Raw genomic sequence first — 27,488 nt, forward strand, 5'->3', positions numbered from 1 at the left:
AATTAACCATCATGCATTTGTTAAACTAACTAGCTACAAACAATATAAATTAAACAATGAACTGCACACATGCATATTTTATCAATGACACACATGCATGAAAGGTTCAAGTTGCTAACCGCGATCGAGGAGGAAAAAATAAATGAGGAACCTCAAGTGTGGCTCCAACACTTCATATCATGTTTGTTTCACCCTCTTAGGGCATTTCATCAAACACCTTGTGTGCATAAGAGGAACCAAAAGCAAACCTAGCTACACCCCCTTGTGAAGCTTGTGAAGAGAAGTGGCACCAAATGGCTAAGTGAGCGTGCTGAACTGGTATATATAGGGGAGGAGCTTTAGTCGCGGTTGGCCTGGCCAACCGCGACTAAAGGCCTTTGCGCACCTTTAGTCGCGGTTGGCCTGGCCAACCGCGACTAAAGCCCCTCACGTGCACCAGCTGGCCACCGAGCGCCCTGGGCCCAGGCCTTTGGTCGCGGTTCGTCTGCCGAACCGCGACTAAAGACTTCATTAGTCGCGGTTCCTACAGTTTCGCGACTAATGGGGCTGGACGGAAGCCTCTTTTTCTACCAGTGTTACTTCCAAACATCACCCCAGTTTTACTAGTTATGTCACTAAGAGGGAACTTGTAAATTACCTGGGACATCCTGTGGCTTCTTGCGCTTCACCCTATCAACAACCTTGTCCATTAAGTTGTCTTCAGCAATATCCAACCTTGCCCTCTTTCTTGTGTTCTCACTCATCACCAAAAGTACACCATTTTGATCAGCCTGATGAGTAGACCGAATGACATCTTCAATCTGCTGATTCTTTAAACCTACTTCTCCTTCCATCTCCTGTTCCAATTTTTCCTTGTTTATAAGAGGGTCCAGACAAGTTTTGCTAGCAAAATCCTCTATGATATCAATATACATGTCTTCTTTCTCATCATCATAACTTTGCAGATCATCGCCATCAACTTGTACTGCACAATAAAAAATGTCACATGGATGCATGAAGAGAGAGTGTATATATAAGCAAAATAAGATGCAGTGCCCTTGATTACCAGATTGTCCAGTAGAAATGGCATCATGGGGCACTGTCACTGATAATGTCGTACTAGTAGTTGGTGCCGCTGTGCTCTCAGAATTGTCTGCAGGTTCACTTCCCATATGAATATCTTCAGCTGTCTTAACAAACAAGAGCTTGGGATGTCTGGGGTGCTTTTTTGCTGCTTCTTTCCACTCGTGTTTTGTTTCATCGCTTACTCCATCATGGAGGGTGACCTCCTTAATACGTCGCAGGGATTGGATCATTGTGCCTCTAAATCCATTTATATCCTTACACAGTAGGTAGAGCGACTCAAGGAGCGGCAGAGCTCCCTCTTCGACTTCCAGCTCAGTCATGACTTCCACCACGATGCATAGGTGTCTCAGGCTTTCGAGTGCACCTTCTAAGATGACAAGCTTGTCCAGTTGAGATGCGATCAACTTCAGGTACGCCAAGCAGCGCACTCTGCTCAGGGCAGCAAGAATATCCCTGGTCAGCTGATAATGTGGGAATGAAAGGCACAGTTTTGTGAGACTGCCCAGCATTGTAATAAATGGAGGCAGGCTGCATATATAGTTCCCATGTAGCTTCAGTGAGCTAAGATAGCAGCTTGGCGAGGAATCTTGTTTTTCCAGGGAGAAATTCAGCAAGTCTTGAAAACATCCATCAGCGAAATTCAGTGAGAGTGAATGAGCTTTTTTCAAGTCGGTGCTTCTCTTGATAAACCCTTTAATGGCGTCAGATAGACAACTCAAGTATCGGCGCCTTGCAATGGGATCCGTAATACTATTAGTGGATTGCTTGTACCATATTTTCACCTTTGTCAAGTGTTTCATATGCTCCATGAGCTGTTCAAATCCTTGGCTATTGTTGTTGCTGTCCACAACAAATCCTGCCACAGTTTCCAATTTGCTACTCTCTGAGAACCAAGTCTGTAGCTTGAGCATTTTCCGGCCTCCTACACCATGTTGCAGTTTGAACTTTCCAAGCAGATGAATCAGGCATGGAAGCTTAATGACTTCAGTGGGCAGAATCTCTATTTGTGTTCTTCTTACATCTAGTGTCTCCAAGAATCGAAGCTTCTTGATCTCCTTTGGAAGTGCCTTAACAGCGGACCCGAGGCTTAGATACCTGAGCAACAACAGGTTCCTGCATATCTCTTTGAGATGCTTGTCCTCCAACTGGTTACCGCATTCTTCTAGATCCAGAACTCGCAGCAGTTCATACTTTGAAAAATCTAAGACAGATTTGTGCGCACTGCCAAAGACTGTCAGAGACCGGACAAGAGATAGATCATTGGCTGCTACGCTGGCACTTGCATCATGCACAGAAAGCCAGCGGATTTTGCTGGTTGGGGTTGGGCGAGCCAGCTGATCATATAACAATGTAATGAAGTTTTCACACTTGGACATGTGCACGATGAACTCAAGCATCATGCCGTGAGTATGGTATGTCTTCACCTCTGTGCTGTTTTTGCTCCTGCTGGCACCTTGATCTGTAGGTTGGATGATACTCCGGTTGACCAGCTCATTGAAATTGCCGATAGCGGCATCCAAGGCGCTACATATATAATCACCTTGGATAAACCCTTCAGCTAACCATTTCCTTATCAGGCTTCTTCTCCTGACCTTACGACCACTTGGGTAGATACCTAAATATAGCAGACATGTCTTGAGATCATGTTTAACAAGGCTGGTATAGCTATGAACAAGCACATGCTTAAGTCTTGCTAACATCTCATTTGTTTCCAGATGTGCTCCAAGGTTGTGGCACAATTTTGCCCAGTTTTCCCGTGTCGGACTATCTGTGCTTTGCAAGTACCGGGCAGTGGTAACAAGAGCAAGGGGTAGACCGTCACACTTCTGCAGCGCTTCTGAGCCAAGCTGATCCTCCCGATCGTCATCTTGGCCCAAAGATTCCTTGTAGAATAACCTTCTTGAGTATGTCTCGGTAAGAGTTCTCATTATGTACACATGACTATGAGCAGAGCTGCTGCATGCATTTGCTACTGACTGAATGGCTGTCGTCACTATAACTCTGCCGCTCAACCCCTCAAAGGCATATTTTATAGCGTGCCAAAATTCTGTCCGTACATCATCAATTACAATGAAGAACCTACAAGGTGCCAGGAGGACTACATGATTAAAATTTAACATGAAGAGATATTGAGTGGAAACTAAAATTAAGATTAATATTTATTTTGTGCCAACAAATATTTTAAGAGGCAATGGTGACTAATTTTGGATCATACGTTTTGTAATTTGTAAACTAGGAGTTGGTCAGTCTATGTATGCTTTAATTTCCAAATTCTTTATTTTTCAGTCAGATGGTAGCAAAAAAGAAGTGTTCTTAAGTGGCAGTTTTTTGAAGAACGACGGGCCAGTTTGGTTGTGTTTATTTTTCATGGTCTGGATAATTTCTAGTTTGCTGCTCATAATAATTCCGCTTAGTGTGTGTATTTGAAATGTTAGTCCGTCTCCAGTTTCAATGCTAAATTTGGTTTAGACTGTAAACAGTATGAAATTGTGATGTAAAAATTTGGCTGCTGCCATACATTTGTCTAAACCCCTCATTTAGTGCAGAAACAGTGGTATACTGGTATTTCATTGCTTGGCTGTCACAATTTTTTCTTTACATCAGCATACACTCTTTTCACATCTAATATTTGAGAAGTCTGGACCGTCATTGTGCTTTGAGGTAGCATCCATTGCAAATAAAGTTAAAATTTCACTTACCCTCTTTGTTTTTATAGTCTTACATGTTGTGTGCTCCTTTCTTTGTGTTATATGCTATACACGTTAAGGAGTTTGCTCAATCTAGCCTTCTGCTATATTTGTACAACATTCATGTCAAATAAGAGGATATCTTCTGGTGGCCAACAACGAGTATCTCAGTTGGAATTTCTTCGGCACATTCTTACCATTATCTATCAACTTTTGACCTCTCATTGATCTATCATAAGTATGCTAAGATGGTATTTAGGAATATAGCTTTTGATTGCGTCAGTGACAATGAAAGAGTGCTTAGTATTGGATCATATGATATTTTGTTACTTGACACGCAGGATATTCACTTTGATGGAAGCCATAGATTTACGGACCTTATTCTTGACCAGGGTAAGCACTTCTGTCTATTATTTGCATCGTTGACATTTTTTCTAACTGTAAACTGTATAGTTCATAACTCAAAATGTTATACCCACTTTTCTAAGTTGGTCTCATTAGTGTATCATACAGCTTAAATGGTCTGTTGCCTTCAGAAATAATAGGGCTCATTGGCAGGAATGTAATTATTGCACACTCAGTCGTATAAATAGAGAGCCACCCTTCCCGTTTAAAGGGTTGGTACTCGCTAGTCAGCCCACTGCATTTCTCCCTACTTCGCCGAGTGTTGCCAACATGTGACGTCAATGACGAGAGACAACGCTAAGACTGATGTTGCGAAGCAAACGACGCGACACTACAACATGACAACCTACTCCATGGGATGGCATAGAATATTTCTCTAGGGTATTCTTGAAAGTATGGAAATACCAACAGCCTTATTTTAGGATGAATGGTAATACTCTAACCTGCTTAAGAGCAGGAGTGTAATTACCGCAAGCTCAGATCCTATAAATACAGAACCACCTCGGACTTTTGGAGTTTCAAAGGGCAATTCTCTAGTCACCTCGCTAAAGTATACACCTCTCACCTCTTAGGGTGAATTTGGCTAAGTGTTGGCCATACAACTACAAAAAACATTTCTAAGTCACCACCAAGAACCACCTGATCAGAACACAAGCTTTATGCAAGTACAAAGGGGATAAGAAGATCTTGGTCAGAGAGCAATCAATATTGACTGAAAAATAACTATCTAAGCTAGTCATTCTTACCAGATCCCTTTGAGTAAATTACCAATGGTTGAAAACATACCTCTTGGTCCCAAGGTGAGATCTTAGGAGTTCGCAGGGGTTGCTGGAACGACCTCCGCCATCAATGGATGTGGTGATGCCAAGTTTCTGGGTTATCTCAATGAGAACATCCATTGGGCGTTGTTGCTCCGTGGCACTAACCCAAGCCCGCGCTTCGTATTGGCTCATACTCTCATATACATGTCTGGCAAGGAGAGTCTTGCCTATGCCACCGAAGCCAACAATGGAGATCACCTTGAGTTGCTGCTGCTCCTGCTGGATCAGCTCCAGAAGCTCATCCCGTTGTGCGTCCATACCCACAGGGCTGTTAGCAGAATGGAAGTCATTCGTCTCAATCTCTATCGTCTCAGATGCCATTGGCGACGACGAAGCTGAGGAGGAGGTGGAAGTACCATAAGTTGTTCTCAGCTTGGATGACTCCTTTGATATCTTCTTGAGCTTGCCGATTGCCTCGGCAAACTCATTACGGGCCTTCCTTGTCTTCAACTTCTGAATTGGCGACTTATTGGATATCGCCACGCGGGGCGTGAAGCGGTCGATGCAGTCTTCGATGGCGTGCGCCAAGTCGCGTATAATTTGGATCCAGGCTCTCTGCACCTGGTCAGTCCTGCGGCCACTCCTCCAGCGACAGTCATCGTCTTGCTGAATGGCGGCAGAAATGAACGCAAACTCTCTTTGGATGTAGGTGATGTCATGCTCCAAGTTCTGCCGAAGCTTGTGATTTGCAGCTAAGAACTCTATGAGCTTTGGTGCGATCCTACCGACAAAAACGGTGGCCGCTGCAGCCTCCATCTCCCTGGCTGGCCTATATGTCTTCCTCTATCACTCACTCGGGTTGGAAGATCAGATCATGGAATTTCATGGATACAGAAAGGAGGTCAGCGAGGAGCCGAGGACACAGGAGCGGCCATGGCCATATCAAGGTAGCTAGCTGCGAGTGCCTGCTTAGAGATATTTTACTCCAGCATCCCTGATTAGTCATCCCATCCACGCATCCTCCAACTTGCTGGAGTTAATTTTTTACAGATGATGCTGCCAAGAATCTGTTCACATCGCTGCGCCACCATCCACTGAACCTTTTTAAATGATGCACTAATTAAACTGCTCCCTCCAATCGAGATCGACAAAAGCTCAAATTTCGGACACGGACTTGTCTTCAGTACATAGCTTTGACAACTAGCTTGTATATGAAATACAATAAAATTGAGGTGTTATGAAAGTACTCGTCGGTACAAATCTGCACATATTGATTTACAAGTATTCGATATAAATGTTTGGACAAGTAGTCAGAATTCAAAAGTCGGACTAAATCCATGTCCAAAGAATCATGTTTTTGTGAACTGAAGGGGTGCATATTTTTTGAAAGGTAGACAAAGAGCTTGCCTCATTCAATTAGTTAAGGGATAGTTGACGCAGAGGAAAACATAAAAGGAAAAAATGGTTAATACTACCAGAGCATATTATTCGGGGTAATATTTCCCGAATGCATAGGCCCCAGAGGAGCCCAATTTCCTTCCTCATTTTTAATGTTTGCAACTAGCTGTTTTTATTTTATTGTGTGGTATGATTGGAAATTTCCTGAGAATAAACCAGTTCATACCCTAGATTCAAGATAGAATCATGGACAGCAACTAAGGTGGTGGCAGGTAGCTATTTCTAATTTATTGTATGGGGACATGATGCCAGTTCAAGCATCTTTCTCAATTTGTTTTGTTTCATATTTTAATTTGGTGTTAGTACCACCCGTGGATGCTTAACTTTGCAAGCACGGTTAGTCTTCACCTAACTCACACGAATAATTGTTTGGAATAGCATATTCATCCATAGAGTTCTGTGTTTTCCTTAGTTATTCACGTGATATTATAATGCCAAGTTACTTCCTTTGCTTAATCTGATCGATTTTGTTCTATATATGGTTTGGTTACTGTAATAAGTTGTGTGCATTGACATGCAGGGAACTAGAACAAGACTCTTATACATAATAGTGGTAGTACATAGTTAAATAGTCCTATCAGGGTACTCCTAATGCCTTGTCCTAGGTGGTGGAAGAAAATTAGAGACAAACACCCCAATGCATTGTTTCTTACATGTTGTATCTAAGTGTGTAGCATTTAATTAGTTTAGGGATCATGTTTGCATCTCAATATTGTGGCCTAGTCGTGGAGAGAAGGAAACAAGAGGAACATAGGGAGAGAAAGTCACTTCGGATCAAGGCATTAATTACATTGTGTAGGGAAACGTGCTAAGGGCCGCAACTCCACTAAGAAACAACCCTCCTCTCTTGATGTGGCACATCAGCATTTTACCTATGAACCCATGCTAGAAACAAGCATAGGGAGTGTCCTCAAGACAGTCATGCACGGTAAGTAACAAGGTGGTATCACTTGGATACATTGCAAAGAATCAATTAAAACTCCCATTAAAAAAATGTTCTATACAAACATCGCATTAAACATGGACACAAACACATACAGAGCAGAGATCCAGAATAAAGTGGAGAAGAAAAAATTGCTAAAGAAACAAAGAAGAAAGACAGGAGGTGCCATGTTAGGTTCTGCTTGTTTTTGGAATCCGCCTCGAGCAGTGAATGCAAAGCTGCAGGAACTAGGTGCATTGATAAGATCAAACCATGCTATTATTCAATCTTCCGGTTTTTGAAGTTTAGAGAGAGATAGAGAAATTTAAAAATATGGAGAGGGAGGGGGGGCACATGATGTCAGTTCAAGCATCTTTCCCAATTTATTTTTGTTATGTATTTTAATTAGGTGTCAGTAGCTAGCAGTCGGATGCTTAACTATGCAAGCACGGCTTAGTCTTCACCTAACTGACACAAATAATTGTTTGGAATAACATATTCGTCCGTAATTATTAACGTGATATTATAATGTCAAGTTGCTCTCTTTGCTTACTCTGACAAATTTTATTTTCGTATAGGTTTGGTTAGCTATGTATTGTGTGCATTCACATGCAGAGATTTAGAGCAATACTCTTATGCATCTTGGAAGGGGAGCCTTGGCGCAGTGGTAAAGCTGCTGCCTTGTGACCATGAGGTCATGGGTTCAAGTTCTGGAAACAGCCTCTTACAGAAATGTAGGGAAAGGCTGCGTACTATAGACCCAAAGTGGTCGGACCCTTCCCTGGACCCTGCGCAAGCGGGAGCTACATGCACCAGGTTGCCCTTTTTTTACTCTTATGCATCTTGGTTGGATACGTAGTAGTAGTACATAACCACGTAGTCCTATCAAGACAGAGTTGCCATGTTAGGTTGTGCTTGTTTTTGGAATTGTCGATCTAAAAAGATACCGGATCTCATCTGCCTCGAGCCTTAAATGCAAAGCCGCAGGAACTAGGTGCATTGATCAGAACAAACCATGCATAAACTATAGTAAAGCTAGCCTTTGATTTTTTTAAGCACAGTTGAGAGATAGATAAAGGAAAATAAATAAATCTATGTACTTAGAGAGGGGGTGGGAAGAGAGATTGTTGGGGACGCCAGAAATCGTTGGTGCCGGACCTGAGGAAACGGAAATCACAGATGAGGATTGGGATAGATCTCACAGATGAGGATGAGGATGAGGAGCCGGACCTGAGCAAGCAGAAATCGTTGATGCACAGTGCATTCATATACGATCCAACTACAGCCACATGTGAGCGCGCCCGCAAAGACTCTCTATCTCCTTCCGGCCGTGGCTAGTGCTCTTAATTACTAACTAAGCATGCATGTTTTTCTGGTTTCAGTTTCTGATCCTGTTGCTCGACAACGAGTTGGAAACAGCACGGTCCTTGAAGAATCTTGCTTACTCACATCATCTGATATCTCGATGTTGTCTGGTAAGTGCACTTGATCTATTTCCCTAGCTTGATTTCACTTAATTTCTCTTATTTTCTTTCGCCTCCATCTTATGTGTGTTTGATTAAGTAGATGGCTCGGTGAGTGCTTCGTTGGGCGCCATGAGACCGCTTGTCGAGAAGCTCGACATGCTGCTAGCCTCCGCTCAGGAATACAGTAGCTTGCCCAAGAGGATCAAGGATGGGATGCAGCTTCTCAAACATGATGTTGAAGTGTTAAGCTTCTACCTTGATGAACTCGCAGAGGTGGAGGACCCTCCACCGATGGCCAAGTGCTGGATGAATGAGGCGCATGACCTGTCTTACGATATGGAGGATTATATTGACATCTTATTATTTGTTCCACCTGACCATTTCATCAAAAAGAAGAAAAAGAGGAGGAGGAAGAAGAAGATGATGATAAAGAAGAGGCTCAAGTGGTACAAACAGATTGTATGCAGAGCGCAAGTGTCAGAACATGGTATCAAGACCAGTAAAATCATTCATGTTAATGTCCCTCGTCTTCCTAGTAAGCCCAAGATTGCAAAAACAATATCGGAATTCAGGAGCTATGTCCAGGAGGCTATTGAACGGTATGACAGGTATAGCCTTCAGTGCTGCAGCACCTTGAGGCGTAGATTCTTGTCCACTAGCATTATGCTTCCAATGCCCTATGAAGAAGCTGCACACATTGTAATTGATGGCCGGATGAATGAGTTTATCAACTCACTGGCCGCCAATGATGCGGCAGATCAGCAGCAGCTCAAGGTGGTATCTGTTGTTGGATCTGGGTGTCTGGGTAAAACTACACTTGCCAATGTTTTGTATGACAGAATTAGGATGCAATTTGAATGCAGAGCTTTCATTCAAGTGTCCAAAAATCCTGATATGAAGAGACTTTTCCGCGACTTATTCTTGCAACTCCACAAGAAGAAGCAGCCACGGCCCGCCAATTGTAATGATTTTGACATCAGCGATATTAACATCAGCAAACATCTGCAAGATAAAAGGTACTATTGGCCCCTTATGCTATTTATTTTAGTTTATGGGTTATCATAGGTTTCTGTTGGGTTTCATTAGCCCAACTTGCTTGGGACAAAATGCTTTGTTACTGATGTGCCTGAATTCTTGGCATGCAGGTATCTAATTGTTATTGATGATTTGTGGGATGCATCAGTATGGGATATTATTAAATATGCTTTCCCGAAAGGAAACTGTGGTAGCAGAATAATAATAACTACACAGATTGATGATGTTGCATTAACATGTTGCTGTGATCACTCAGAGCATGTTTTCGAGATGAAACCTCTCGACGGTGATTACTCAAGAAAGTTATTTTTTGATAAATTTTCTGGTTCTGAAAGTGACTGTCCTGAAGAATTCAAACAAGTTTTGAAAGAAATTGTTGATATATGTGGTGGTTTGCCGCTAGCAACAATCAACATAGCTAGTCATTTGGCAAACCAGGATACAGAAGTATCAATGGATTTTCTGGCATACACACGTGATACGCTGAGGTCCTATTTGTGGTCAAATTCTACTTTAGAAAGAACGAAACAAGTATTGAACCTCAGCTACAATAATCTTCCACATTATCTGAAGACATGTTTGCTGTATCTGCATATCTATCCAGAGGCCTCCATAATCTGGAAGGATGATCTGGTGAAGCAATGGGTGGCTGAAGGGTTCATTGCTACAAGAAAAGGGAGAAAGCAAGATCAAGAAATGATAGAGAAAGCTGCAGGACTCTATTTCGATGCACTTATTGAGAGAAGATTCATCCAACCTTCATATATCAACTACAACAATAAGGTGTTGTCCTGTACTGTTCATGAAGTAGTACGTGATCTTATTGCACACAAATCTGCAGAAGAGAATTTCATTGTGGTAGTAGATTGCAATCGGAAGAATATAGCACTTTCTCATAAGGTTCGTCGACTATCTCTCGTCTTTGGTGATGCAAAGTATGCCAAGATACCAGCAAACATCACAAAGTCACAAGTTCGGTCACTTAGATTTTCTGGATTATTTGAGTGCATGCCTTGTATTAGAGAATTCAAGGTTCTCCGTCTTCTGGACCTTCAACTATTTGGTTATTGTGGTGACCCTGACCCCATAGACCTCACTGGTATTTCAGAACTGTTTCAGCTGAGATATTTGAAGATTGCAAGTGATGTCTGTATAAGACCACCAAATCGTATGCAAGGCCTGAAATGTTTGGAAACACTGGATATTCTGAATGCAACAAGAGTCACTGCTATTCCATGGGATATTATGCATCTCCCACACTTGTTGCACCTGATTCTTCCTGTTGACACAAACCTGCTGGATTGGATTGGCAGCACGAGTGACTCTGTTATCCATGAGTGGAGCCTTGGCAAGCTGAACTACCTGCAGGATCTTCATCTCACTTTTTTTCCTACATTACCTTTTTACAATCATCTGGAGGCAAGCATGGAAGTTCTGGGTTCATTAATCGGAGGACATGGCAACCTCAAAACCATAGTAGTGGCTCATGGTTCTTCAGTTAAAAATATTGTGGATCATAGTATTGGCTATCGTGCTTCAAAAGCAATCATTCCATTGTTTTGCATGGCACCTCCCCCCCTTCTCCAGAGATTTGAGTTCTCACTGCACAACTGCTGCATATTCTCACAAATTCCTCCATGGGTTGAGAAACATGGCAACCTATGCATTTTGAAGATTCCGGTGAGGGAATTGATGATGATTTGTGTTGATATTCTTGGTGGATTGCATGCCCTGACTACTCTGTCACTGTATGTGGAAACGGCGCCCATTCACAAGATCATCTTTAACAAGGCTGCCGGGTTCTCAGTTCTAAAGTACTTCAAGTTGAGGTGCACGACTGGTATCCCATGGCTAAAATTTGAGGCGGATGCAATGCCTAATCTCTTGAAGCTCAAGCTAGTTTTCAATGCCATCCCACCAATGGACCAACCTCTCTTTTTTACTTCGGGCCAGCTACGACACAAAGTACGACATGAACATGGTACTGCAGTAATTAGCATCGAGCATATGCCAGGACTCAAAGAGATCTCTGCACAATTTAAGGGTGCAGTTTCTGATCTAGAGTATGCCTCGAGGACCTTCATCAGTAATCATCCAAGCAATCCCACAATCAACATGCAGTTGGTGGGTTGTAGTTCCAATGTTGACGGAAGCAGAAAACGGAAACAACAACCGGATAGCACTCTGAAGGATGAATACGCCAAGAGATTAGATATACCAGCTGATAAAAGGTAACAATTTTCCTTGTAAAAACAAAGAAATAAGCCCTGCTTTACTTCGGCTTGGATTCCTCAATTAACCTGACTCCATGTTCTAACTAAGCTAAATGATTGTTGAAATCAGGATTGCAACGTCGCTGGAGTTTTCTTCAAGTCTGGATGATCTGCCTATGTCTGTGTCCCAATTTTTTGACTATCCAGCTTTTTCTATCTGTCAACCTGTGGAGTCTTCTTCGAGGCTGGATGATGCAGGTATATCTGTAATCAACTTGTGCTGATAGAGAAGTTTTGCCTTTGAAGTTACTGCACCAAAGAAGATGTCTTAACCTGCCATTATTTTTCCAGAAATTACACCAAGCGGCAGTGATGAGGGGCGGGAACACATGTTCGACAAGGTGGTCAACCCAAGCGACGTGGGGAAGCTGAACCGGCTGGTGGTGCCGAAGCACTTTGCAGAGAAGTACTTCCCTCTAGATGCAGCGGCAAACGATAAGGGCATGCTGCTCAGCTTCGAGGATCGTGGGGGCAAGCTCTGGCGGTTCCGCTACTCCTACTGGAACAGCAGCCAGAGCTACGTCATGACCAAGGGGTGGAGCCGCTTTGTCAAGGAGAAGAAACTCAACGCAGGGGACACCGTTTCCTTCTGCCGGGGCGCCACCGAGGCCACGCGGGATCGCCTCTTCATCGACTGGAAGTGCCGGGCCGTAGTCCATGATTCGTTGCCAAAGGTAGACAGGCCGTCGAGGGCGGTCCAGAAGCGGGTGCGGCAGTTCGGAGTCAATCTCGACACCCAGCAGCCCCAAGGTGGCGAGTTAACCCACGATGCCAATGCCGGTGCAGCTGGAGTGGAGTCCTCAGCTGCTGCCTCATCACCGTCGTCCTCCCAGACAGAAGCACATTCCTCCTTGGATCTCGGTCTGTGAATGCGTGCCCAAGGAAAGTTCAACAGCACAATTCCTTCAGTTTGTCATCTTTATTTTCTTCTCCACCTTTTGTGGTTCTGTCTGTTATAACATTGATTGATATAGGCCAGCATTTAAGCTTCTGTTTAGGCCATTCAAATTCTTGGTGTTGGTTTCAGAATTAGTAGATAGAGAGAGAATGAAATTAGGCGAATTAAACAAATCCTTCATGGATTTGTTTGGATTCAGTTGAAATTCCTTCATCTTCAGACTTTGCCACTATCGCAGACTTCGCAGTAGCTGGCTCGCTATTTTTCTGCGTTGTTCTTTTCTATTTCCAGTTATTAGTGTCTGTCTGCGAACTTGTGTTAATAGACAAGTTTGGTCATCAAGTTAATTAAGAAAGTTACTTTACTTCACCAACGAAGACGCAGCAACTGACCGTCATTTCTACAGAAACTTGAGCAAGACTGAATGCTATCTTCGCTAATGTACATCCCAGACATGGCGAATCATATTCCTCAATGGGCAAAGTCAAATGGAGGCTAGCCAAGGTACTACCAGGTTACGGGGGCTTGTTTCTGTTTATTGTGTGGGGTACTTGTACGTACCTCGTAGTACTCACTCCGTTCCTAATTAAGTACTCCCTCTGTTCTGTATTTACATGTTTATCCCGGATCCAAAATACACAGGCAAGCGATACACACTGAAATTGGAATCGGTCGCCGACGGGGCGGAGAGGCATGGCGGGCCTCCAGTAGACCGCAGCTGCTCGCCCGCGCACAGATTGTCAGCAGCAGATCAAGCTTCAGGTCTCCAGCAGATCGCCCGTGTAGCTTGGCCCAGTTTGTCTTCGTTTTGGGTCGCTGGCTCATCGGCGCCGCCCCCAGATCGAGCTCACCATCGGAAAATCTGCAAAAAAGGAGGGTGGGGAAAGTGAACGTGCGCGAGAGACCGGGGAACGTGCACGGGAGAGCCCTCTCCGACCGGGGGTACTTTTGGAAAGTGTGGAAATTGTTTGAACTGCGAAATTTTGTACCAAATTCTCTTAAACGGCTTATAAAACGGAACAGAGGGAGTACAAGATGTTTTAGATAATTTTATATATGGATTGAAGTGGGTCAACAACTAAACATACGCATTAAAATGGGTCTAGATATGTGCGAATCAGAAAATGCTAAAACATCTTATATTTATGAAGGAACAGAGGTAGTAGTAGATTAGCTCAACCCACGCCGAAATCTGCTACACTCAACTAATTGTTCTTGGCATGTAGTACTATTCAAGTTATTAGGTGGCAGCTAGCTATGTGTGGGAGTGAAATAAACATATACTACCTCAACTTAGTATAAAATGCTTTTTTGATAGTGTTAGAAAACGTCTTATATTAAGTTACAGAGAGAGTATCTCACTTGCCGTCATACGGTAACCTCTTTTACCAGGGCCAGGGTGGCCGCCGCCGCGTCTTCCCTCTTACTCTGTGACTAGCCTCCATCTCCTCTCCAATCGCTTGCACGCGACCCCCTCCCAAAAAGTGTGACAAGATTCTCTTAGGCTTGCCAACTTGTGGCTCTCATTTTGAAAAACTAACCTTAAACAAGTTTGACAATATTGTATAGCAAAGCGTGGCATTGCTAGGCCTAGAACTTTGAATAGGTAGAATAGTCAACGAAAACCAATAAAAAATAATACTCCTTTTGTTTCTTCTGCACCGAAATCACTAGTTAAAAAGGGTACCCTTACAAAGTTCACCCATCCAACTTTTCTTAACACAGTACAAACACAGACGCTCATATGTACGCACATACACTCACCAATATGAACGCACACACGCAACTCTATCGCTATGAGCACATCCGAGAGACTAATCCGACACATCACCTTGAGATTGGCGAAGTTGCCACAGATGCCTTCGTAGTTGACGGGAACGCCGCCTTCCACTGAACGCACATCACCGGAAGGCCAAATAAATTCAGGACAATACATGCACCAGTGTCAAGTCAAGGACTTGAACCTTGGTGGGCTGGAGAACCTTGGTGGGCTGGAGATACCACTGTCCTCCTAATCATCCAACCATAGGTTTATTCGCACCTTTTTGGTTTGACAAATGACGCACTGCATGCGCGCCACTTGTCACAACATAGGAGTTCCTTTTTTTTGTCATACATTCATTTTTTTAAAACATTTTATTTCTTGAATTGTGCATCCAAATACCGATCAATTTTCACTGTTGGATTTCGTGCTTCAATACATTTGAAACTAGATCCCATGTTAGGGGGTTTCAATTATCTTTTCTCATGAAAAAACCCGAAAAAAGAATAAAAACAAGTACAAAAAAATTGAGAAAAAAAATAAAATGATGAAAACAAAAAAATGTTCCCACAAAACGAAACAAAACACCAAAGAAAAACGGAAGAAAAAAAAACTAAGCCCAGAAGCACACTTGCGAATTTTCACTTTTTTTTGAAGCACAGACTATGCTTTTTCTTCATAGACTGAAGCAAATTTGTAAAAGCACATTTTTCCCGAGAAACACGGCTGTTCTTCTCGCGGAAGCAAATTTGTGCTTCTCATAGTAGCACTTTTTTTTTCCTGAGAAGCATAGTTATGTTTCTCATAGAAACAAATGTGTGCTTCCACACGAGGCAAATCTAAGCTTCTTCTCGAAGCACAATATTTTTTTCTCCAAAACCTAGAAAACTAGGCGAAGACTGAAAAGCAAAAAGCAAAAAACCCCAAAAAACCTAACTAAACCCCGAAAAAGCATCATAAAAGAGAAAGTCCAAAGCGAGCATCCAAACATGCAACGTATGCGATGGCTGGATGCATCACTTGACGCACTCCCATGCCATAAAAAATAACCCTTGAGGTCGTCCACAAGGCGTAACCTAATCAGTGCCTATTGTGCGAGCTAACCAAACTGATGCTCACGCACCTGCTCTCACTTGCACGGTTTTTCGGTTTGCTAAGTTGATTGGTTAAGTTAAAAAAATATTAATCTAAAAAGTTGAACAATTTGAAAAAAATGAATTTGGAAGAAAAACTGAAAACAGAACAAGTTTGTGAATTTGATAAATTTTCGTAAATATAGAAAAAAATTCACACAATTGCAATTTTTTTTACATTTTTTAAACCACAAATTTGAGAATACTTACTGAATTTTAAAATTAACACACTTCCGATTACAAAAAGTTCATGGAATTTCAAAGCTTAAAAATTTAGAAAATCTCCATTATTTCCGAAAATACACAAAATGGAAAGAAACTCATGAAATTTGAAATAGAAAAATGAAAACCATAAAGAAACATAAGGAAAAACGAAAATGGGAAACAAAAAAAGGCATAGCGAAGGACCAACGGGGTAGGGTGTGGAGAGCAACGCATGCGGTCGAAGGTGCCGCCCAGGGTAGGGGGGAGGGTGACACATAACTCGGCTAAGCGGAATACCTACCCGCGATGAACATCACATGCGAAGTCAACAAGAATACTGAACTGAACAGGATCCACGCAGATACGTCCTTACCTTTGTCCATTTCCTCTGTCCCTCCCGCCTACGATTTGGTCTTGAAGAAAAAAGTCCCTTGATACCATTTTTCTTTTGTTAGCTGGAGTAGGCAGAATTAATTTGAGCATATATGAAAATGATCGTGAGATCAAAGCAGTGCTTCATGTAAGAGGTTACGAGTCAAAGGGCATCACATATGTCTATTTGCAGTGGTTTCAAAATTCTTTGAATATGTTGTTTTATTACAAAGAGAAAAAAGCTCCATGTTTTTTCTTTTGAGAGGTGAAAAAGCTCCATGCGAAGGGCTTCAAAATGTTGATACAAAATTCGAGAGGCCCACTTAAGACGGGTGCTGGAGAAGTAGAACGTGAGGGGAAAATTCGAATTTGAACCCGAGCTCATCTGCACCTGCGCTCACGAAAAAAATCAAAATAAATACTAAACAAATTCAAAAAATTCCAAAAAAGAATTAGGTGGTAGACAATTTGATGCGTGAGGTACGCTCCAATTTTCAAAACATTTGAACTTCTGTGTAGCTCTCAGCAAAAAAGACAAATCGGAGGTCTGTAAAAATGTGTACTGTTCATATACTGTTCTGGTCTGATTTGTCTTTTTTGCTGAGAGCTGCACAGAAGTCCAAATGTTTTGAAAATTGGAGCGTACCTCACGCATCAAATTGTCTACCACCTAAATTTTTTTTGGAATTTTTATGAATTTTTTACGAATTTTTTTTGACCGGGTGCAGATACACCCGGGCACCGAAACGCCGCTCTCAACGTGAGGCCTTTTTTTTAGCCAAATTGGCAGTCTGCTACTATTTCTGAAAGAAAAAAATAGTCCAGCGACCACAGCCGTCTCCCCCATCTCTGCAGCAGGGGTCAGCGCCGGCGGCGGCGGCGGCGGCGCATCTCCGCTGGCTCCAGCCCGCTCCTCCTGATCAGTACGCACGCTCAATGTCCACAAGCGTGGCCGCCTGCGCAGGCTGCTCCATGCACCTTCGGCATCTCCTCCGTCGTCGGAATCTCCTCAGTCAGCGCCTACGTAGCTCAACTCTCCCGGAAAGGCCCGGAGCACGCTGGGCTCCCGAAGCTCCTGGAGTACTTCATCATCCTTGGACGACTGGTTCATGTGCTCTGCAATTTAGGTATTTTTTTAGTGATTGAATTTTATCACTAGTTAAGCAGCTAACCTTGCACTGGAATTTCCAACATGCTAGACAGATTCAGAGAGGGGGCCGCCCCCTTGCGTGCATACCAGGCTCAGACTGTCGCGAGCGGCGGTGCTCAATGCCAAGTCTGTGCACTACAGTGTTCAATTCCATTCTGAGTGAGTGCGAATTGGCATGCTAGCTGCAGGAAGCAGGCGCGGGGAGGAAGTGAAAACTGAAAAGCTTCCGGCACTGTCAGAAGCTTCACCATTTCCAACCACCGCCACATAGGTTACGGCAGGCCAGTAAGCTACAAACTAGCACCAAGATGTTATCTCTCAAAAGCTTCATTCCGTTAGCCTTAGGATTGTCTTCTATGAAGATTTTTCGATGTCTGATATTTAGGAACCGAGGTGGTATTTGTTTTTATGTGCATTATATTTCTGCGATGTTTCCGGGTGTGAGAGATAGATAACTACAAATTTTCACCAAACAAGATGCGGTAGCTGGCCATTATTTTTCTAGCAGTTGGACCAAGACGTAGGCAGATTAGTTCAAGAGTCATTTTCCTTAATTTTGTTTTCAAATTGGTTGTATATACTAGCTCTGCATAATTATATAGCTCAGTGGGGAATATGCGTCATGCACGGCAAATAAACAAGACGGTAGCAGGTAGTTTATCTAAATATTAATGTGTGGGAACTTGTAGGAACATGAGTGGAAATTTCCTGCTACGAAAAAAATTAAAGCCATGTGTACTGTCCATAGCCCCGTAAATTACTACGCATGCTGACCACTAGTTCGACTGTTCTGAAACAAACAAGTGTGTTAGTCCAAACATCTCTCTCCATCTGCACTGCTTTTTATACATGTCAAGTTGTCTCCTTTGCTTAATTTGATTTGACTGACTTCGTCCTGCGGGGTTGGTGAGTTCCCACGTCTATTAGGTTATGGTTTGAGCTAATTATTGTACCTGTGATGACAGCTATCTCCAAGTACTAGCTAACTCTGAACAGCAGCTCGTTGGTTGGTTTCTGAGCATCATGGCCTAATTCTTCCATGTCTTCCTCTTCTACCTCTGGAAAACCTCGATGGCGGTTCCAAGAGTTGCATGGGGTATATCTGAATGTGCTTTCCTTGATGATTTGGAGTATATTCCTCACCAAAAGAAGCTGAACAAACAGAAAAAGTCACTGTCCTAAAATTGCTGCAGATGCTGAAGCTGGCCCTTCGAATCATGTCCTTTCTCACTGTCCTAAGTTTTTAGCTATGTAAATGCATACTCACTCATTCCTGCAATATAACTTTATCCTAACATGGATCGCGGTCCTACTAATAATAAACTAAGATCGACTTGGAAATCGAGTGGGTTCTAATTAAGAAACTCGTCGATCGATGTACCCTTTTGTTCACTCTAAGAGTATTTTCAGTAGATGGTGCAAATTTGAAGATGTAAATTAGGAGAGGTAAAATTTACATTATCAAGAAGTGCAATTTACATCTTCAAAAGAGAGGCCACTCCAACAGATGATATACATTGGTGATGTAAAAGTGCAACCCCAATAGATGATACGAAGTGGAGATGTAAAGACTAGAAACTTCAACTATTACTTCATTTGAAACATATTTCAAAGATAGTTCTAAATTAAAAACATAAATTAAACGACTACACAACCATCAAACTAGTCGTCCTCCTCCGAGGCATCTAGTACTCCTCGTGATCCTCCTCCGAGGCATCTAGTACTCCTCGTGATCCTCCTCCGATGACTCGACAGGGATCACCATCGATGGTCGGCCTCGTCCTCCTCCTTGTTACTACAAGTTCACCCACAAGTTCTACCTCTGCTGCCACCTTGGTTTGAGCATCAGGCTGGTGGCTAGTGGCTACCGCCACCTGATTAAAATACATACCAAGTTCAGGTAGCTATCAACATGCATTACAATAGGTACCACGTATAGTACGCATCTACAAAGGTGTTCCACCCACATTATTAAATTAGAGACATCTACCAGCTGCCATTACCCCACACGGACCATTGCCGAACGAACATACTTTACATCACAAAGGTCGAAAAGTAGAGTGGACCTGTCCTTACCATTGCCAAAGCTGGTCTTCCTCCATTCTCCGCACACCCTTTCCTGCCTCCGTCTCCCCAACCTCATCCTTTCAATTTCTCCGGCGAGGGCGCCACCTCTACTAGGTTGTGGCCCTGTAACTGCAGCCATCCTCTTCGTCAAGCGACGCCCGGCGCCGTTTCTCTAGCAGGGAAAGGGACAAAGGTAAGACATGAAGATGGTGATGGAGACTAATCCTCTGTTTTGTAGTGCTAGATTCGTATTGTACCATAAATATAATTAGGTGCAGGGCTATCGCAAAATTTTCTGACGCCATTTTCCTGCGATGCTTGCTGCTAAATGCTAGTGCACAAAAAACCTCTCTCTTTGACACCACCTATAGATAAAGTTTTCAGTATTTCCACGCACGGCTAATGAACAGCATTAGGCCCTGCTTGGATTGGCGTTTCAGCTCGTTTTTGGCTGGTTTAGAATACGGATCTCCTCCCGTCATTTTAATTTGAGGCCGAAATCAAGAGGCGACCAATAATTTACACCTGTAAGATAAATACAGGTGTAAAAACTTACACCCAATCCAAGCAGGGCCTTAGTTCATCATGGATTAGGAGTAACCCCTTGTCACTTCCACTGATCAGGGAGTCATGTCCAACACAAAGATGGCGGACGGTGACCAACACAGTGAGAAAATTGCTGCCCTGGAGAAGGCGTTGCTCGATGAGAGCGTGGATCCAATCGATCTACCTTTCTCTCTACTCAAGTCCATCACAGGGAATTTCTGTGAAGCTCAAGAAATTGGCAGGGGCGGGTATGGAGCAGTCTACAAGGTAACATAGGCAGACCCTCCGTCCTGAATTGACGAGAGCTAACATGATTCATGTGAGCTGCAGGGAGTGCTTCCAAGTGGTCGCATTATTGCCGTGAAGAAGCTCTTCGAGAGGTTTGAGATCCTGGACAAGAATTTTGAGAGTGAGGTCGCATGTCTTGTTGGGGTAAAGCACAAGAACACATTGAGATTCCTCGGGTACTGCTCTGAGACACAGCTCGTGGTAATGCCATACGACGGGAAGCTTGTATGTGCAGAAGAACGGCAGAGGCTGCTCTGCTTCGAGTACATATGCAAAGGGAGCATTGCTGACTATCTCTCCGGTACAATCAGATCATTCTTATAGCCCTCTTTTAATTTGTACTATACGACTATACAGCTTGCTTTGTAGCACCTGTCTAACTTTAATCTATAGTCATTTATTGTTTGCCGATCTTGTGAGCTTTGTTAATTCTTTTCAGAACTAAATGGTACTTCTGAGCTATGTTCTTGTACCACTCAAATATATGGGGACTGAATTGCAGAAAACATCGACATCGAAGGCTAGAATTGTAGGAAAACCACAATTCTACAGTTGTGTGCCAAAAACAACTAATTTTGAGGCATTTTTTTTGCCAAAAAAAAAACTAGTTGACGGCTTAGACCGTTCTGAGCATGATTATGATAGATGGGTCCCACAAATGTGACGTGGCATAACAGTTCAAGTTAGACATCGTTAGATGAGGGATTTTTGGATTACAAAAAAGTCCCTGTAGTTTAGCAATCAAGCCCAAGCAGATCGGCATAGCAGCAGCACGCCGGCCATGAAGTCTCGTCGCCAGTGAGGAGGCGCACCATCGAAGGAACAAGTTGCCACAGATGGGCCGCAGCAGCAGTGGGTCAATGACCCGTCTGGCTCGTCCGACGGGCCGGGCTCGATGGTCGTGTGCCAGGTGACATGGGCGGCCCCGGGGTCGTGCGTCAGTGGATAGGGACGTCGCCTGGTCGTGCGCCTGTGGACAGGGGTGACCCCGTGGTCATGCGCCAACAGACAGAGGCGGCCCCGGGGTCGTGCGCCCGCGGGCACGGGCGGCCCTGGGATCGTACGCCGGCGGACACGGGCGGCCCATCTACCATGATGCAGGTGGGGCGGCGCCGGAGAGGGACGGGCGTGGGGCGACACCGGAGAAGGACGGGCATGGGGCGACGCTAGGGAGGGACCCGCTGCTGAAGTGGGCATCAGCGGGGAGGGACGGGCGTGGGGCGGCGCACGGACGAACCCGCTGCTGAATTGCGCATCTCCGGGAGGGCGGGCATGGGGCGGCGCCAAGAAGGAACCCACTGCTGAAGTGCGCATCTGCGATGGCGCCGGGCGGCCGACCTCCACCTCCACGCTGCCATTGATTCCGGTAGCCGGATATGCTTGGCGACGGCGGCGGACCTGGCTTGGAAACGGTAGCGGACCGGGGAGGGAGGGGCGGCGGTGTGAGCAGGCCCTGCCGGCGGCGGCGGGGGGAGTGGATAGGCCGGCTGCGCAGTGAGCAGCATGTCGAGGGGTGTTGGCTGTTTTGTTTTTTCAGGAGTAGTTTTTGGCAAAAAAAAGTCTAACGACGTCTATCCCGAACCGTTACGCTACGTCAAGAAAAGTGGGCTTCACCTATCATAATCGTCAATAAATGTGCCAAAGTAGTCAACTAGTGTTTTTTTGCAAAAAAAATTAGCCTTAAAATTAGTGGTTTTTGGCACAAAACTGTAAAATTGTGGTTCCTGCAATCATAGCCTTCAATGCCGATATTTCCGCAATTCACTTAATATATGCGCTCTTCCATCTGGCCATATTTTGATTCCCAGTCCTATCTTTGCCTTAAAGTGAAGATTGCACCGACATGTATGTCATGAAAACATAAGTGCTACTCCCTCCGTTCCTAAATACTTGTCTTTCTAGGCATTTTAACAAGCGACCACATACGGAGTAAAATGAGTGAATCTACACTCTAAAATATGTCTACATATATCTGTATGTGTTAGTCATTTGAAATGTCTAGAAAGACAAATATTTAGGAACGGAGGGAGTACTTATTTTGTGCATAGATCTTAATCTATTGACCGAAAGAACATTCCGAGCATCTCCGCCAAGCCAAATATGTTGGCAAGCCTACACCTTCACACCCGAATTCTAAAATAAAGTGGTACTTACTTTGTTGCCAATTGTCGCACCCACATTCTGTCAATGAAATTGCTTCCCAAATTTTCCTTTGAACTTGTTAGTATATTGATTTTGTAAATTGGGCAATCAATCACGAAGGCTTTTTTTTTTCCGTTGCTTATCATGTTGCATATAGTACTAACTATTTGTTGTACCATATACTTTCCATAGACGCTTCTTATCAACTTCACTGGACTGCAATAATCAAGGGGATATGTGAGGGTGTACATTATCTTCATCAGCAACGTATTATTCGCATGGACCTCAAACCTCAAAATGTATTATTGGATGATAATATGGTGCCCCGAATTGCGGATTTCGGTCTCTCACGGCGCTTAAGTGGAAGCCAGAGTCGGGTTATTACTGAAAACAAGCTTGGGACGATGTAGGTTAGCAATTCTATTTGAGAACTTAATTTTTAGCAGTCATCCAATTCTTTTGCACACACTTTATTCACTAATCGGATCGGACAAACTACACAAATATTTATGTAGGGGATATATGGCACCGGAATTCTTAAATCGTGGTGAAATCACCTTCAAGACAGATGTATACAGTTTAGGTGTTATAATCATGGAGATCCTTATGGGACATAAGGAATGCTCCAATGTTGAGAAGGTAATCTATTATATATGAGGAAGGTTCGAAGAAAAAACATTTTAGATCGCGTGTTTAGCAAAAACCTGAATGTTGTTGAACAAAAATGCAAGACATGTTCATTCACAGTATCTAATTAAAAGTAGATTTTGCAAATGGAAAGATTTAAATGTTGTCTTTGTAGTGATATCCACCGAAAAAGTGTGACATAAAGATGGTTCTGATTTCTGAAGTCATAATGTGCATTGAAAGATTAATAAAACTTAAATTTATCAAATATTAAATCAATATTGCTACGTGTTTTCATTTTCTTTTCTAAAATGAAGGCCGTTCTTTTTTGTAACTCACTACAGTTGTCAAATTGGCAGGTAGTTGAAAGTTGGACGAACAAGTTTGGGGCATCAAAGAACCAGACATCACTCGAACAAGTAAAAGTATGTGCTGAGATAGGGATTAAATGCACCAACTATGACCCTGGGAACAGGCCTGCTACATGGTTTATCGTCAGTGAATTTGAAAAGATGGTTGAACAGGAAACTTCAAGAAGGTCTGTTACAAGTGATGAAGCTATAACAGAAGGGCAATCTACTGTTCGAGAGCGAGTTATAACCAACACTGTCCTTGAGGAATCTCGCTTACTCACATCATATGATATACCAACTTTGTCTGGTGAGTGTTGCTTGATCCATCTCCCTACCTTGTGTAGCCAGCCCAATGCGGCGGGGTGGTCTAGTGACTGGTAATAGAAATATTTATATAAATTTATTTATTTTGAAGGAAATATATTTTTACTATACTATATATAAGCTATTGGAGAAATTCCAGGGTGGTGCATGGTCCGCCCTGTCCACGCCCCAGCTACACACTTGAATTCTCTTAATATATCTCTTATTCTCTATCACCTCTATCTTGCGTGTGCTTGATTAAGTAGATGACTCGTTGAGTGTTTTGTTGGGCACCATGAGACCACTTGTCACCAAGCCCCTGACATCTGCTAGTTCCTACTCAGGAATTCATTAGCTTGCCTATAAGAGGATCAAGGAAAGGATGCACCTTCGATGTTGAAGAGATATATAAGATCCTACCTTGATGAACTTACAGAGGTGAAGGATCCTCCATTTTCTCACGTGCGTGTAAAGTAATCCTTGATCGTAACACCAATGGGTGGTATGCTCTTAGACATGTGTTTGTGTTACCACAAGGACTCAAAGCATATCCCCACAACCCGCATGAGGAGTATATCCCAACACCAATTACCTTGGATACACAAGTAGCTAGCAGCTAGCTAATGTACATTTGGATCTTAGCGCCACGCACGATCTCTAGCGCAGCAGGTTTGCTGGCTAGTCCACTTCTATACAATCCTGCCTGCTCTTCTAATTAGTTCACTTACTTGATTCATCAAAACTGCTTGTTTCATTAATTTGCTCTTCTTTCGTTGTCAAAAGCTAGGTTAGCTAGATGCTAAAATTTCTACCCTTTGTCGTGGGCGGGTAGCAAAAGTGAAGCGAACTAATTAAATCTTCTTGTTGACACATCATACATATTCAAATTAATGCTTGGCAATTAACAATGTTGTTCGATCTGCAATTGATGTATTCACTGTTGTGTCTGCCTCTACCGTTGATTTGATTTGTACTGATTGCTTGCTTGTGGGAGAGTGTGTTGTGCAGCGGAGAATTTAACGATGAAGGAGCTACTGATTGTTTGTGCTAAAGCTGTGGCGGACGACAAGGCCACCAACATCTCTTGTTCAAGTATCAGTCAGGACATAATTGTAGAGTTGAGGAAAATGGTTTCAGTGTGTGGTGACCCACTCCAGAGGTTGGGAGCCTACATGTTGGAGGCCCTTATTGCCAGGATTTTCTCATCAGGACACTCGGTCTGCAAAGCCTTGGAGTCTGACGCTGAAGACTTCATCTCATACAGGAATCTACTGTTTGAGTCCTGCCCCTACTTGAAGTTTGCTTACCTGTCGGCTACCGGCGCGATTGCAGAGGCTACAAATGGAGAAGATAGGATTCATATCATCGATTTCTCTATCTGCGATGGGGTTCAGTGGGTAACTCTCCTCCAGGCACTTGCGAGACGTGCTGGTGGTGCACCAGCTGTGAGGATCACAGGAATAGATGACTCAGTACAAGCATACACGCTAGGCAGAAGCAAGCTAGAGCTAGTTGGAAGGAGGCTGTCGCGTATTGCTGGCGCATGCAACGTCCCCTTTGAATTCTGCGCGGTTGCCATCACTGCAAGCCAATTGAAGGCGGGCCACCTGGGTGTCATCCGTGGTGAAGTTGTTGCGGTGAACTTCAACCTGGGGCTGCACAAAATTTCTGATGATGATGAGTCCTCTTTAAGCCAGCGAGACCGGATCCTGAAACTGGCCAGGAGCTTGTCGCCCAGGTTAGTCACCCTTGTGGAGCATGAGCTCAACACCAACGAAGCCACCACTTTCGCAGATAGGTTCGCGGAGACGCTTGACTACTACACCGCTGTCTTCGAGTCCGTTGACTTATCACTCCGGAGGGATGCCAATGAAAGGATCGACATGGAGCAGCACTGCCTCGGAAAGGACATGGTGAACCTCATTGCCTGTGAGGGCGCGGAAAGGGTGGAACGACACGAGCTCTTCGGCCAGTGGAAGGCGCGCCTCATCAAGGCTGGCTTCACACCCTCTCCGCTCAGCTCGCACGTAAATGACACCATCAAGAAGATGCTGCTGAGGTACAGTTGCCACTACCGGTTCGAAGAGAGGGACGGTGTGCTCTACCTCGGATGGAAGGACAGGCCACTGGTGGTTACGTCCGCCTGGCATTGATCTCAATTGATCAGCATGCTTATATATACACTAGTACTATGATGGATGACGTTCGTGGCCGCACGCTGGTACTCATTCGCGTAGTTCTAGGTCGACAATTTAACTATCTAAATATGTATTATATGTAACAAAAAATATATATTTAGAAACTACATCCGTGTAGAAATCTAGTGATATACTTTTCATGACATATAGCACATATTTAATTCCTCAAATCGATGACCTAGAACTACGCGAATGACTTATACACCGAGACGGAGGTAGTACTAATTAATTCGTATTTCCTTCATGGCTGTAATTGTAGACAATTTCAAAAATTTATTATGCTTGGTTGGTACTTGGTATAGGTTACTACTAATAGTACTAGTAGAACGCCCGTGCGTTGCCACAGGCCTTTTAAAGAAAATTACCGGTTACATATATATATACTTGTGTTGTTACAAAACTTGGTGGATTTTTGGTTCGTTACAACGACATCGTCTTGGGGCTCATGTCTATGATTACTCAGGATGGATTGCGCAAACAAAATGTTGTACAATTTAGTTGCAGTTAGACAAAACACTCCCAAAAGCATAATGGGTTGTTGATATAAGAAAAGAAAAAAAATATAGAGGAGGATACTATTGGGCTTCTCTGATAAGAAAATTATTCATATTTTATCCTTCTGAGATTTTTCAGAGATTTTTCAGAATATTATCCAGACAACACAATTTTAAGGGAGCATCTATGTGCCAGTTATCTGGAAAACAACCCAGTTGAGTCTAATGTACCCCCATTCCCTTTTTTTCATCCACCTTATCAACTTGCCCACCTTCCCCTGCTTAGCCACCTGCCAGTGCCACCCACGCCGGCGGGTGCGGTTGTGCGCCGCCTGGTCGCCCCCTGCCCTGATCACTACCTTCATCAGCGTCGTCCATCCTTCTAAGCCTGCCATCATATTTGGTACCAGCGACCTTTCACCTAGGCGCACTCGAATCTAATAACCCCTCCCTCTCCTTCGCCGATGATGACCCAATGTTACTATTGCGGTTCATCTTCCTCCTGCTATTGTTGTTTTTGTCGTCCACTCTATCAAACCACCCACCTCACTATGCCTAACCCCCTGCCATTGAGGGAGTCCTGGATTATGGGGTCCTCGGGGAGCCGGCCTGGACATGGGCCGGACTGATGGGCCGTGAAGGTACAAGACCGAAGGCCTTCTCTAGTGTCCGGTTGGGACTCTCTTTGGCGTGGATGGCTAGCTTGGCGTCCGGACATGTAGTTTCCTTCCTCTGTAAACCGACTTTGTACAACCGTAGTCCCCTCCGGTGTCTATATAAACCGGAAGGTTTAGTCCGTAGAGGCATAATCATAATCATACAGGCTAGACGTCTAGGGTTTAGCCATTACGATCTCGAGGTAGATCAACTCTTGTAACC

General features: G+C 43.7%; 3 protein-coding genes across 5 annotated transcripts; 2 read left to right on the forward strand and 1 right to left on the reverse strand.

Annotated features, from left to right (window-relative positions):
- Nucleotides 1-614: 614 nt before the first annotated feature.
- On the reverse strand, nucleotides 615-6,474 carry LOC123084458 (disease resistance protein RGA4). The gene is made up of 3 exons (XM_044506052.1): nucleotides 4,944-6,474; nucleotides 1,046-3,144; nucleotides 615-958 (listed from the first exon to the last, which is right to left on the reverse strand). Exons 1-3 carry the CDS (start codon nucleotides 5,732-5,734, stop codon nucleotides 615-617), a joined length of 3,234 nt encoding a protein of 1,077 aa, XP_044361987.1. The 5' UTR covers nucleotides 5,735-6,474.
- A 1,218-nt stretch (nucleotides 6,475-7,692) lies between these two features.
- On the forward strand, nucleotides 7,693-13,189 carry LOC123088457 (disease resistance protein RGA5-like). The gene is made up of 6 exons (XM_044510666.1): nucleotides 7,693-8,589; nucleotides 8,681-8,773; nucleotides 8,865-9,780; nucleotides 9,910-12,030; nucleotides 12,143-12,270; nucleotides 12,364-13,189. The coding sequence occupies exons 1-6, from the start codon at nucleotides 8,478-8,480 to the stop codon at nucleotides 12,939-12,941; spliced, it is 3,948 nt and encodes a 1,315-aa protein (XP_044366601.1). The 5' UTR covers nucleotides 7,693-8,477; the 3' UTR covers nucleotides 12,942-13,189.
- A 6,435-nt stretch (nucleotides 13,190-19,624) lies between these two features.
- LOC123083491 (chitin-inducible gibberellin-responsive protein 2) lies at nucleotides 19,625-26,255 on the forward strand. Of its 3 annotated transcripts, none has more exons than XM_044505524.1 (7): nucleotides 19,625-19,851; nucleotides 20,283-20,471; nucleotides 20,535-20,793; nucleotides 22,827-23,040; nucleotides 23,150-23,273; nucleotides 23,621-23,921; nucleotides 24,914-26,255. In XM_044505524.1, exons 2-7 carry the CDS (start codon nucleotides 20,289-20,291, stop codon nucleotides 26,068-26,070), a joined length of 2,238 nt encoding a protein of 745 aa, XP_044361459.1. In that variant the 5' UTR covers nucleotides 19,625-19,851; nucleotides 20,283-20,288; the 3' UTR covers nucleotides 26,071-26,255. The 3 variants fall into 3 exon arrangements, with proteins under 3 accessions (XP_044361459.1, XP_044361460.1, XP_044361461.1); XM_044505525.1 differs by having other exon boundaries at nucleotides 24,926-26,255; XM_044505526.1 differs by having other exon boundaries at nucleotides 20,283-20,452.
- The last annotated feature ends 1,233 nt before the right edge of the window (nucleotides 26,256-27,488 follow it).

The sequence above is a fragment of the Triticum aestivum genome, chromosome 4A, assembly GCF_018294505.1.
Source record: "Triticum aestivum cultivar Chinese Spring chromosome 4A, IWGSC CS RefSeq v2.1, whole genome shotgun sequence".
Classification (NCBI taxonomy): Eukaryota; Viridiplantae; Streptophyta; class Magnoliopsida; order Poales; family Poaceae; genus Triticum; species Triticum aestivum.